This window comes from Camarhynchus parvulus, chromosome 11 (genome assembly GCF_901933205.1).
Source record: "Camarhynchus parvulus chromosome 11, STF_HiC, whole genome shotgun sequence".
NCBI classification, from domain to species: Eukaryota; Metazoa; Chordata; class Aves; order Passeriformes; family Thraupidae; genus Camarhynchus; species Camarhynchus parvulus.
In genome coordinates, this window is record NC_044581.1 from 8,331,405 (window position 1) to 8,345,173 (window position 13,769).

The 13,769-nt window shown below is 46.9% G+C and overlaps 1 protein-coding gene across 2 annotated transcripts in view; it reads right to left on the minus strand.

Moving 5' to 3' along the window:
* The window catches only part of GNAO1 (G protein subunit alpha o1), a 141,233-nt gene that overhangs the window by 81,213 nt on the left and 46,251 nt on the right, over positions 1–13,769 (minus strand). For both annotated transcript variants that reach the window (XM_030955717.1, XM_030955716.1), the window contains exon 3: positions 10,126–10,267. In XM_030955717.1, coding sequence (XP_030811577.1) covers positions 10,126–10,267 — 142 coding nt within the window. The remainder of the gene's footprint in view (positions 1–10,125; positions 10,268–13,769) is intronic.

Consider the following 13,769-nt stretch of genomic DNA (forward strand, 5'->3'; position numbering starts at 1 on the left):
GCAACAGTCTCACCGTCAACACAGATACAATGTGTGGCAAACCAGAAACTCCTACAGCCCTGGAAAACGAGTAGCACAGCAAAAAGGGAGAAATGTGTTCAAAGCCTGTGGGTGAGATTTTCTTTGGCTCCTGAGTGGGTTTTGACACTCGGAAGGGATGTGCTGCTGCCTGGAGCGATTCCGGGGTGACGTGATGTGATGTGGGTCTCTGCTGGGGAAGGATGAGCTGTCCTGGGGCCCATAGTGACTGTCTATCAAAAACCCTAAACCAGACACAGGCTAATTCACATATCCTGCACTTTTTTCCTCCACATTTTCTCTCTGACTTTGACCACAAGGCTGAGCATTGCCAAGGTGCAAAATGATACTGTTTCACAGCAGATCTTGAGGATTTGTGGTTTCTAACCTTCATTTGGAGCTTGATTCTTTCCTTCCTTTCAATGGAACACCAAGAACTTCTGCCCAGTCACCTGCCACAGCAATTGTGACCTGGGTGAATGGCATCTTTGAGCTCCTGCAGCCCTGGCTGAGGCTGGTCCCTGCTGCACTGCCAGGCACCCTCACATCACATTCAGTGAGTGAGACTGAGGTCAAAGCAGTAATTGCAGCTGTTACATGAGTTCCCTTGTGGTATCTTTAATCAGTTATTACCAAGGTACACAATACTGATTAATAGCCTCAGTAAAACCTGTATTTGAGTAATAAAGTCCTCATGTGTGGCAGACATTCTGCCATCCCCATGATTGATGCAGTGCAAGGGACACGTTTGAGGTGCCACCACCCCACTGAGCCTCTCTGTGAGGGAAGGCAGCCATCCCACTCTCAGCTGATCCAGCCCACGAGAAGCAGCTGCTCCCTTTGGAGGGACAGGTTCCCTTTGGGTGGGGCTTGGGCACAGCATGGGCACATTTTAGCTTCCCTAAGGGCAGCAATCAGCTGGGAGCTCTGTGTCCAGCTCAGCAAAATTCCCCTTTTGGAAGGATGGGACTTCACAGCCACAGGCCATGAAATGGCTCCTCTGCTCCAGTGTGTTGCCTTGTCTGGGTTCATTCCAGGGTGTGAAGGGAGTGGGCTGTCAGCAAGGCCTTCTCACACCTCCCTGCTGAAGCTGACAGTGAGACCTGCTCTCACAGAGTGCGGGGTGGCCAAGCACCCGGGTTCAGTGTGCCCTTGGACTGGTGCTCCTGCAGGGGCACCTGACATCGTGCCCCTTGGGGGCTGCATTGTTTTGGGGTCTCTGGCCAGAGCAGACCATGGCAGAATAAAAAAAGCCCTGAGTTTGTGAGCATCTGCTGTAAGCAAGGAACATATTCCATGTCCCTCCTCTCCCACGTGTTTGGGCACAACAAAGCAGCTGCTCACACTCTCCTTCCTCCATCCCAAGCTGTGTCAAGTCCAGCCTGCCTGTGCTCCTGCCATTTTGGAGCAAAGATTACCCTTCATCACCACCCTTGAAAAAGCATCATACAACAAAGCCAAGGGATAGATCCCTTGTTTTATACCTTTTTGTGATACACATCAGAGATCTGTTTAAGGCCAGGAATACCCTACACAAACGTTTTCATTTTACATCTGGAAACATTCAAATAATAGGAACATCATAGAAGGCATGTGGAAAATAAATATTTTTAATGGCATTCCTAAAACTGGTGAGTAAGCAGCGTGACTCAGCAGTGCTTCCCAACATTTCCCAGAAGAGATGGAAATAAATCTACTTAATAACTGACATGTATTTGAAATGTGCTGAGTAGTTAGTAGTTATCTGCAATTGCTGCTTGGAAAGCTGACTTGCAATCATACCTGAAGGCAGCATCCAAGGCTGTGGCCAGATGCAACCTGAACTTCAGTCTCAAACATGGTGGTGACTTTCTAGAAGGACTTCAGCAAGTGCCTGATCACCCATGAAGGCAGAAACACATCTTTGAAGCCTCTGCCATGCCAGTGTTTAACTTCAGTGCCTCCATGAAGGACAGACAGTATCTGCCTGTGTTCACCCACACCAGGTGGCACCCAGGGCAAGGCCACTGCCACCTGCTCTGTGGGGAGTGGCTGTGCTGAGCCCCTTCCATAAGATGGAATATGCCTTGGCCTGGCCATCCACCAAGAAGGAGTGAATGGGGTGTGCAGCCAGCTCTCTCATGACCCTAGACCCAGGAGCTGCCAGGAAGCCCCTTTTCAAGGAACAAGGTTTGCCCCTTCTCAGGGCTCTGCTCCATCTGCCAAATATTTTTGAACAGTTTGTCTTTTGTGCTGTCCCATTCTGGTGCTTTCCAGGGGCTTCCAGAGAAGTTGTCTTCCATCACTGTCTTGTGGGAATGGAAAGCAGCACTCCACCTCTCAGTAATTTGCCACAAATGTTACAGTCCCATGTCTGCTTCACCCTCCCCTCTGTGCCTTTTCCTTGTCACACCATGGCTCTGACAGCCCTAACTGTGGCTGAATTTGAATAACAAATCTCAGGTGTAACAAATACAGGGGAAGGCACGCAGCCCTTCTTCCAAGGAACAGGAATGGGTGGGGTTTCTTCTTTTCAAACTAAAAATGTTCCCTGCATGATCCAAAAAATCAGTATCAAGCACATAAAGCTCATGGAGGAAAAATACATCCCTCTCTCAGTGAAAAGAGAAAGCTTGCACACAAGGAGGAGGGAAATCTCATCTCCCTGTGGCATGGGGTCAGCATTTTCACAGGTGAACAGGGGTGTTTGACAGTTTTAGAGGAGGTGAAGATCCTTTTCAAGGATGCTTTGGAGGATTAGGGTTGTTAATTCCTCAGAAATCAAGCCTGAAATGGCAGTTGACAGCAGAAGCACCATGAAAAACTAACATCTCTAGAGATCAATTTGCACCTGAAGAGGCTGCGTCTTCCACCACCCAGGGAGCAGACAATGCCAGGAGAACTCATCACAGATGCTTTTCTGCTGGTGGTTGGCTGAAGAGGAAGGCAATATCCATAATTTAAAAATTGCCCTTTGGGTATTTTCTATTTTCACTGATCCTCCCATACACAAACGTCCTCAGACCTCTCTTATCACTACACTCATCTGATACCCAAAGGGATGGGTGATCCTTCAGAGGCAGACTGCCCTGATCTCTCCTGATGCCATGGAGAGAAGAGGGAAAGCACTATGAGTCCAAGCTCATCCCTGACTTTAATTCACTCTCCTGGCACCAGTGACTGCTGCCTTGTCCTCTCACTGTGTTTCTCTGGGAATACTCTGGCACCATCTTCTTTAGAGCCTTTAAATGGTCAAAGATGTGATTAGACTCAGTCTGGAGCTTGGAGTTGGAAAGAGGTGACTGTGGTCTCTCTCTTATCAATGACCCCCTGAGACATCTCTTAATCTTCTGCCTTTCTTCAAAAGAAAATTAAATGGCTGGTTTTAATTGATGGAATCTGCTCTGGCCAGTGCTTTTATAGAACATTTAGCTATAAGATTCATCTCAGAATTAGGAAGGCAGCATGGACAGCAAGTATCACCAACCTACAGTGCCTGGCTGATGCCAAGTGCTCACCAAAGAAACAGATCTGGTGGCATTTTAAGGTGTGACCACATCTCTTGTTCTCATCTGGCTCCCTGAGAAATGACGCTGAAGTCCTTCACAATACTTTTTTCCCCCAGAAATGTGTTTTCTTAGAAACAGATTTCTGACTGCGCAGAGGGACTGGAAGACCAGGTGAACTTCTATTCCACCCTGTCCCCTGTCCTCTGCCCATTCACCATCCACGTCCAGGAGAACCCAAAAAGCAAATCCAGTGTTTACTTTAGAGTGAGGGTTGCTATGCCAACACCGCAGATATCATCCTGAAACAGGACCAATGTGAAAACCATCAAGCTGGCACATCACTGCTCAGCAAGGTGGCACCTTCCAGTGGGCTGCCTTCCACACCACGCACGTTTCCAACGCGCTGTGCGACTGCCGCCCACCTCCTGCTTCCTCTGGATCCATTTCAAGAGGTCTCTTTCATTCTTTAGGAATTTAAACTAAAACTGGTACATTGGGCCACCCTGGGGAAGTTTGGCTTTTTAGAGCCTTGTGAGTGATTAACAGTCTTCTGCTGAAAGAAGGGTTGCTGGTACAGCCTCTGGTGCACACTGGCCATGTGGTTCAGGCGCTTGCCTAGAGCATCCAGCTGTTTCTACCATTACTACTACATTTTCTGGCCATGATGTGTTTGCAGCCATGACTCCAGCAGCTTTTTCTCATTTCTAATACCTGTCTTTATTAGCAGCATGAGTACAGCAAAGCAGACACTGGTTCTAGGGGATCTTTTTTGCCATGTGAAGATCACTGTATGTTATAGACTTGATGATCATGACTTCAGCTCTGCAGGAGCACAGAGCCAGGCTGTACTGCTGCTGCTGCTGCAAAGCAAGGTCTCCCAGGTCCAGCCACAGGTCTCAGCTGACTTGGCTGGGATCCCTTCTGGTTATGACAGAGTTTGACTCTCCCTAAGCAGCAGAGCAAAGGCATGGAAGTAGACTGTTCCAAACTCCTTCAGCTGGCACAAAGTGCTATCATAAACTGCCTTTGTGCTCTGCTGTTAATTTAGTGCTGTCATTTATTAGAAAAGATCTTGTATTTTCAGGGGCTCAAGGGGTTTTCAAAGGAGGAAAATATATTAAGAATGTAGAAACTGCTGCTTTGTTTAGAGAGACTCCAGAGATGGTACCATGAGGCATATGGGTCATGCCCTGTGACCACGCAGGCAGAGCTCACTCTGGGCTTTCCCTTGTTCTTTGCTGTCTCCCTCTTTCTCCCACACCCTCATTTTGCAGCAAAGATTCCAAATACATTGGCCATCTTGGCTGGCAACCACAAGCGTTTCTTGAATGAGCCAAGCATCTCCCTGGCAACAAGGCAGGCTGTGACAATAACAAGTGCTTTCCTCTCTGTTTCATGTTTCCCACCTCTCAAGAAATGCCCTGCCCTTTATTTGCTCCCCACCCCTCAGAAACACAAATAATGGCTACTGAAATGTGCCTTGTAGAAGGACCAAGAGGGAGGTGTGTGAGAAAGATGGCTGCAGCCTTAATGGAACAGTGACAGACCTTTATGAAGGGCAGGCTGAAATATTTGTCCTGGACTCTTACTTGGATATTTGTACTGGGTCTGACACAGTACAGCAAATATGATTATATGTGAGCTGTGACTATGTCACAGCTATGTGACTATGTGACTAAGAAGACACTGTCTGCAGCTGGATATCTGGACAAATGCTGACACCAGGTAAAAATGGCATGTCTAGTGCCACCTCTTTATTCTGTTTTCCCTTTTCTTCCACTCCACCCTGCTCTTCTACAAAGCAGCCCTAAGTTCCCATCACTTACAACAGCAGACCAGCAAGGACTGGCTGCATCCTCAGTCAAGCAGCACAAGCCCAGGAATCCTGTGTCCATCCCCATGATCATCACCCAGTTAGCTAAAGGAAGCTTCCTACCAGCACAGCAGTGCCTGATTAACCTCACCTGCCCTCCCTGAAGTTATTAGCAGCCTTTTTGCATTTCTGAGAAATCTTGGGTTGGGGACACACAGTAGGTGCCAGCTGGTCTAAACAGATACCTGACTCAAATGAAGTAGCGCAATATCTTGAGCTGACAAGTACAAAAAGCCAGATATGCAGAGCAGATCTTATGACAGAGAGATCCTCGCCCACACTGCTCCCCTCCAGCGAAGGCAGCAGGTGACAGTGGCTGTGACTTTGCTCCTGCCACTACCAAGCAAGAACAAGAGGAAGAGGGCAGCTCCTAAATCCCCCTTTTGGCATGTGCAGAGGGGAAGGAGCTGGAGGCACCAGGTTTCTACAAGCACCTCTCTGTTCAGAAGCAGATTTGACACGGACCTCTTTGCCAGCCGCCCCGGGTGGGCTGTTCATTACACTACAGAAGGGTTTTGTCAAGGCTACTGGCCAGTATTTTAAAATGTCCCAGCACATCTTTGTGTGGCTTACAGTTCAGGAGTTGCAGACCATACATAGCAGAAGGTCACCACAGACACATTTTGCTACAAAGTCTGAAAGAAAAAACAAATCCCCATAGAAATATTTTAACATTTCAGCAGCTTTTTAGTTTTCCTGTTCATAGCTGAAGCAGAGACATGTCCAGACTCACACTGGGGAAAATGTGAAGATCACTGCCTGCCACCTCTGGACCCCAAGTGCTAAACCTATGACCTCTCACCTCAAACACTTGGATCTGAGCCATGCAAATGATATTTGCATTCTCTGTTGAGTACTTTCTGAACAATTTCAGTCTGTTTTTGTCTGATTTATGAAAATATGAGCACGCTCTTTCATACCAGCCTGCACAGGGCAGGATGCCCATTGCAGCCTGGGACCGATCCAACCTGAAGACACCCCCCAGGCCCCCCAGCCTGGCTGCAGCTCTGCCATTTCACCAAAGTGGGATTGCAAGTCTGCATTTCCAAGTGGGTTCTGGGGTCAGCATTAACCCACAGAGGAAGAGACCTTATGCTTCTTCTGGCTGGGGTTTCTGCAGCCGGACTTCAGAACCAGATTTTCAGACAGAGATATGAAAACCCATCCTTACCCTGCCCTTCCTGCTTGATCCTTTCCAAACACTTGGACTGACTTCTAGATTCCTGGTTTCAAACCTCCATTTCCCATTTCCTCTGCCTGAGTACACTGAAATGGAATCAGTGAGGAGCTTGTTTTATTAATACATTTGCACTTTAGAGGACCATTTAATCCACAGGCTACATGTTACAGCCTGACTCTTTCCTGCCTGTTAATCTGATTATCAAGGTAAGGACTGAGTAGTGCCCTACAGAGCAGCTGGAGAGTCCTGAGTAGGCAGGCAAGACTAAGCCTCAGCCTCTCTTCCTGTGCGTAACCCCTTGTCTTGTCAGGGATCCAGACCCAGGGCAGTGATGGCCCTGGAGATGAGCAACACCCACAGATGCCCCTTCTCCTGCAGCTGGCTCCTGTCTCCTCACTGATGCTCCTTTTCTGCCTGCCTTTTTGTAACAGGTGAAGGATTTGTTCCTTTGCACTTGCACAGCTTTTCTGGAGTTTCAGCCTGGCCTGCCATGCTGTGCACAGGGATAATGTGCTGTGAGCTGGCAGGATGTGCTCCTGCCTCCCCTGCTGAAGGTCACACAACAAGGACCTGGGTGCTGCCCACAGGCCATGAAACTTTCGTGAGCTGGGCAAAGCTGCAAGAAAACCCACTGCCCTGGACAAGGAGCACATATAAAAGGGAAATCTGATACTTAGGCTGTTTTGTTCTCGACCCGGGGACAAATCCTTATCAGCAGAGAGGTCAGCAAGACCTAGAGCATATGCTTTCTGTGATTTATTTTGTCTTTTTAGGTCCTATTTCCAGCACTGATCTTGCTTTGACCGCCAAAAGCAAGGGGGTTTAGTCTTCCCCCAGTCTTTTCACTTCTATTAGACTAAACTGGAGGTACAATAATGGGCAAGAGAAAAATGAGAACAGTGAGAGGATTTGGTTATTTTCTGTCAATAACATGCATTTATTAAGTAGGGGAGGGTTTTTTTTTGCTTTGATCATGGTCAAGGTACCATTTGGAAGGGATATGGGTGAAGATGATCTCTCAGAAAGAGGGATGGGGGAAGCAGTAATAGCCACGTGGTCTCTGGGGAAAACCTGTCCTAGGCCCAAGTTCCCTCCTTCCCTGCTGCTGAATCAGGCTGGAGCAGCCACAGCCTTGGCTCCTCTTCCTGAGCTCCCTTCTTTTGGGGGCTTAAGTGATGAGTAGGGGAAAATCCCCCACTAAAAGATTTGCATTGGAAACCCTTGGCTGAGGAGTGACTTTTAAAATAGAAAAGCTTTGCCTGAAAAGGGATGAACCACACAGCATAATACTCAACAAATCGCCTGTTTAATGGCCTCTCTTTTTAGCAGCTGTGCATTAATAACAAAAGCAGGGCAGCAGAAGCCATGTGCTTCTTTGTAAGATTAAAATAAATACTATTTCATACTAATACCAGCAACTTTCTGTGCCTAAGAGAAAGGAGCAAGTGGCTTGGTTTCCTTCCCTTAGTTTCCCTTTTCCTCTTGGTTTGCTTTTCCTTTGTCTGCTGCTGGATGAAGAAATATTTCTGCCATCTATGAAGGGAACAGATACACTGGACCACCCTCCCAGACAGTGATTTGGTTTATAGTGGTTTGTGGCAGGCTTGTCTCACACAGTCAGCATGACAGCATTGGAAGACAGGAGTAATTCCTCCAGAACTACATCTTAGGGAAAACAAGGCTGGGGAGAAATCAATCAAACTACTTTTTACTTTGCAAAAGCATCATACAAGGTCTTTACTGACATAAAGCATAAATTGAAACAACAGTGGTTCACACTCAACATAAGGAGAAACTTTTCATCATGAGGACTGAAAGAGCAGTGGAGCAGGGTGCCCAAAGAGGGTGTGAAGTCTCCATCCTTGAATGATTTCAGACCCAACTGGGTAGAGCCCTGAGCAACCTGGTTTGACCTTAGACTTTACCTGAGCAGGGGTTGGGCTCGACACCTCCTGAGCTCCTCTGCAGCCTGAGTTATTGTACAACCCTAGGAACATTTGGCATCTTCTCCACGGGAATATGAACGGACACAACATTTTGTTCAGCTCAGAACTCCACCTCTCGTTCCTGGCAGTCCTGATAACAGCTCTCCTCCTCCACCCCCTGTACTGTGCCAGGCCTGGCACTAAAGCACTGACAAGCTTTCCCTCCTCAAATTAGGACTTTAGGTGTTTAAAAAAAAATACATTTTAAAGCTGTCAGCCACAGACTATTTATCAGACATGGAGAATGAGTTGTTTCTGTTTTCCTAGCATAGGTTTTAGCTGTGTGAGATACGTTGCCTTGCTGGGAGCTGAGTCACTGAGTAATCAACAGATTAATGCATTCAGTTTGAAAGCCATCAGCATTAGTTCTCGGCAAGCTCACAAGAACTCCATTATGGCATCATCTCCACGTTGGGGATGGAAATGTCTCCAGGATTTAGAGTTCCTTTGGGAAAATCCCTAGATGCAAAGAAATCAAAGTACCTCTTTGTGATTGGGAGAAATAAGGTACCTTCTCATACAGTAACACCACATCAGGATTTTGGCATCCCTTCTAGGGAATGCTTTTATTATCAACACTCAGATAAGGAGTTTGGAGTATGTTGTACATCTGTCATTTGATAGCTACCCAAAAATAGTCATGACAAACTCACTGGCATACAGGACATTGCCTTTACCAGTTCTTTAATTTGAAATTATTTTATTTCCAGTGAAATCAAGTAGTTTTACCTTCTCTGGGATTGCAGCATGCAAAAAGGGTGGTTTTGACTCCACTCTAGGGTTCTGAGTTCCTCTGTGTGGGCTTGGCCTGAGCCAGAAATGCAAGGCAGAGGCTGGCAGGGGCACCTCACAGAGGAGCCATTGTTTAAAAATAGGGAGCTGGTGAAAGTAATCACAGACTAGCAACTGTAAAAGACAGGCTGGCCTAGGTGTGTGGTACAAGAAGGCTGCCAAGGATCACATAGCTGTTCTGATAAGACAGATGCCAATGCTGCTGCCTAAGAGCCTGTCCATACCAACCTTGCTGAAGTAATACATCCCCTTGTTTGCAACCGAAATTGCTGTTTGGGTACACTTAAATGGGGGATGTGTGAGTAGAAGCAAGTCAAGCCCAGTGAAGTTAATCCTAAAAGCTTTCCTACATTAGCAGGCTGGTGGGAGGGCTTTGAATGGCAGCAAGACTTCTCCCTGATTCATCAGTCCATGCAGCCTGTGTGTCCAGCACATGCACAGGAGACAGGACACATGTTCTCACTGTTTTCTCAAATCTACCAGTAGATCTGTCTAGGCTGTCCCTAGACAACAGATTATTTTTCTTCCCTGGCCTGACTAGAGCCAGGGCATGAGAGATTGTGCCTTTTGTGACACAGTGGTCCCCAAGGCTACACTTCCCAGCCTAAGTGTACAAATGGCACATCCCATGCAATTGTCTCTCTGTTGTACAAAATGCATGTGCAGGAGGCATACAGCAGTGAGTAAATCTCCCCTCCCTCCTTAGCCCTCCAAGGCACTGAGACTGTGCAAGTGCCTCCTGTTCATGGTCTGGAGCGTCTGCACCCAGGCAGTGGTGACTGAACTCACCCGTCGCTCCTTGTCGCCGTACTCAATGCCCAGGGTGTCCATGGCACGGACAATCGCTGCCAGGGACTGGATAGTGTTGCTGTAGACCACTGGCTTGTACTGCTTCACGTCTTCTCCAGAGAAGCCATCCTCATGGATGATCCTGAGGAGAATGCAAAGGACAAAAAACTCTTGAGAACATAATTTCAGTGGGAGAGACATTTAAAAGACAGCTGTGCTTTTCTGAAGAGCACATCTGCTGGCTTGATTCACTTAATTTAGTCAGCATTTCTTTTTAAACCTTTCTGGTTGTTCACCAGTAGTGTGTCTGAGCCAGTGCTGGAATTAGCATCCCTTTTGCTCTCTATCAAGAAGGTTTTGTGCGCAGTTGGTGCATATGGTACGTCCTTCCCAAATGAACTGCAAACACTGAAGCCTGGAGCACCTCGTGTTCACATGCTCAGTAGTCACAGTGGGGAGGCTTCCAGCTCCTACAATACCTTCCCAGTCAAGGTCTATGGAAATATGTTCAATGTGGACAAATGACCATCAGATCAGATCTTAACCACTGGAACAAGTGATAGAAACCCTCTAGTTCTTGTCTAGTCCTTTTAGTAGTAGTAACTTCTGGGGTATCTTACAAAAGGAACCAGAGTTGAAATACCCCGGTACACACAAGGACTCAGGCATGGAGGGGGGAAGTGTCTTAGTTATGAAGCACTTAAAATACTTACCCTCCACACTTTCTCCTCCCTCCTTCTCTCTCCTTTAGAATAATTGCTGAGATTTGTTTTGCTTTCAAGGCATGCTATGTTATCCCTTCCCCAAACAAGATGGGAATGTGACCCAGAGTCCTACCAGCTCTGTGTTCTGGATGCTCTGTGCATTGGTCTCTATTAAACTATGCAAAGGAACTATTTGATGGAGCAAGTTATTGCAGTCCCTTGCTTAGGTCAGGAGACTGACCCCTGTAATTTATTCACCTCTAAGTAACTCCAGAACCAAGTCTGGATGTGTCTCCAAAAACAACTAGGATTTGCAGAACTAATTGTGTTTGACAATAATTCTTCCCAGTGAAGACATAAGTTATGTCTTAGATGTCAGAAGAGAGGATGATCTGCTTAGCTAAAATGAAATCCTTGTTTGCTCATCCTCAGATGTCACTGGACAACAGAGGGTCCTTCAGTAACAGATCTGGTCTCTGATAAAACCTAGCACGCTTTCTGCAGCAGGATTTTTTTTTCCTAAATCAAATACACAACATCAAAGGTCCCGACAAGTGCTGGCATCCCCTGGGAGAGCGGGAGCAGTAGCTCACACCGTGAGCTTGCAATAGATCCAGTGCTGGGATGGAGAATGGGGCTGGATGCCAGCCCAGAGTTATTAACAGATGACTACACCAAGAACAAGGCTGCTAGAAACATGCTGACCAAAACAGAGATCTCCTTCCCCTGATGTGAAGCTCACAGAAAGGTTTTCTAACACAAGTGACTGACTCTCTGCTGTCCCCACCTCAACCTTTGCTTACTCAACACTGAACACGGAGCTCCTGGGAGGAGCTGCTCAACAACACCTGAGTCCTGGAAAACATGACTACAAGCAAAGACAGCCTCAGACAGACAATAATTCAAATAAATTGATTTGAGTCCTGGTGATCAGGATATTTTTAAGCTACTGATCAGAGGAACTGGGCAGAGCCCTCTGCTTGGGTACCCTCCAGCAAAGGCAAATGGTGCTGGTGTGCTGGAAACAGCACAGGGGCTGCTGGTTCCCCTCACCTAAACTGAGGAGAGCAAAGATGGATGAAAACCTTTCTGACTTAGTAAATCCAGACTTGACAATTTGCCCAAAAAATTTCAATAGCTTGTTTTGATTTTAATGGAGTTATGGGCAACAGCAGATCTTGTACTCTGTAGCCTTTATTTCCTGTGAATCCAGTGGTCGTGGTGAAGTTTTGGAACAATAGCATCTGAGTGATGGGAAGGAGGTGGGGCAGCAGAGCCATGTATCAGCACTGGTTCTCATGGATCATTTACTGTTAGTCAGACAAGTTGCTGAACTTCTGGGAAATGTGTTCTTTGCCAAAAGGAGCAGTCAACACAAAGAGTTATGGGGGGCACAAGGCAAAAGGATCTGCATCAATTCTGTTTGAATTCAAGAGAAAGTATACAGCAGCTCTTCCTCCCAGCTCTGAGCATGACAGCACAAGGCACAGCAGAGCAGGGGTCCCATGGGAGGCAGGCAGGCGGTTCATAAAAACATCACCAGGAATAATTCATTTTTTCTGGATGGTTGGCTTGTGGCTGTGTTTTGGGGCAAGCAAGATTAAATGCTGGTTTTTGAGCAACAAAGAGAAGGAAACACAAGGAGAGAGAAAGAAAGGGTGAGAACAGGCACAAGGGGCAGTGTAATGGCCTCAAGAGGATGCTGCTGAAATTTGTTTGGTCCAGCTGTTGGTCAGGATGGAGGAGATGAGAGCGATCCCACCGCTTGGGCAGGATTTGTGTCTGGCTTTTACTGACAGGCATCAACTCAGGAATTCAGAAGGCAAAAAGAGGGCTGAACAGCTGCATGGGGAAAGAGGTGAGCTTCGGTTTCTGGTCTTTTTCAGAGTTTAAACCCTTTTTAGCTTTGTGCCATGAAGCTGATTACTGACATTTTCACTTCTAAATACTCCAAGCCAGTAAGTTCCCTATTGAGTAACAGGGATCCCTGTGCTGAGGGGGCAGAATTAAGGGATGGAGAGTGGCTCTGGGATCCCTCAGTGAACACATTGTGGCTGGGCAGCAATGCTGCCGTCACTCAAACACAGAAGTGAAACTGGCACTTTTAAAGGGGGCAGAGAAAAAACACCCTGATCCTGTGTGAAATCTTTCTAGAAGGCAGCCATGGAGACTGCAAGCAGCACTGTGGATGCCAGTATGGAAGTTCTGCTGTGGGAAGTACCTATGGATTAATCAACCATGCAGTGAGCACATTACCTAATATTTGAGTGAGCAAATCCCCCCTGACTCCTCTTCCAAAGCCTGCTAGGACACTGTGAACTGGTTTATTGTCCTTTATGCTTTTCACAAGTGTTTCTCCATTTGCTTGTCTTGGTGATGTGATGGCTCCAATCCTGTAGCAGCTTTTTCCACAGTGCTTTGGAAATGCTCATGCTGCCACTCACCTGTTTGGGATACACCTTTCTTCTCACCTGCTGTTGTGCTTTACTGTCTAGAGGACATTTAAAGCTCCAACACTACTCCTGGGAGGTATCTTGCTATAGGACATGGCTTGAGGTAGCTCCTGCTGCCACAGGACACAAGAAGCAGTGGGGTCTGTGTGCTGTACTGAGCTTGACCATTAAAACCATACAGGTGTAGGAACTAACAGAAGTGACCAGCATGCCAAGACTGTAAAACCTTTACAGGTTTAGGCAGGGTAAGCTACTCCTGCAAATTATGGGAGCAGAGGGTTTTCAGCACCAAAAATGTGAATCCTCTGTTTTCTAAATGGCATATATTTTTCCCAGTGTCCGAATTACAAAGGAAGCTGCTGCAGGCAGGTTCCTCTTTGCCACACTAAAACTGGTTCTCTCCAGGGAAAAGGAAGAAAAGGGATTTAAGAGGATTCCCAGGGGCTTTAGAGGGGGGATAAAGTGCTGTAATTTAAAAAAGTGATTC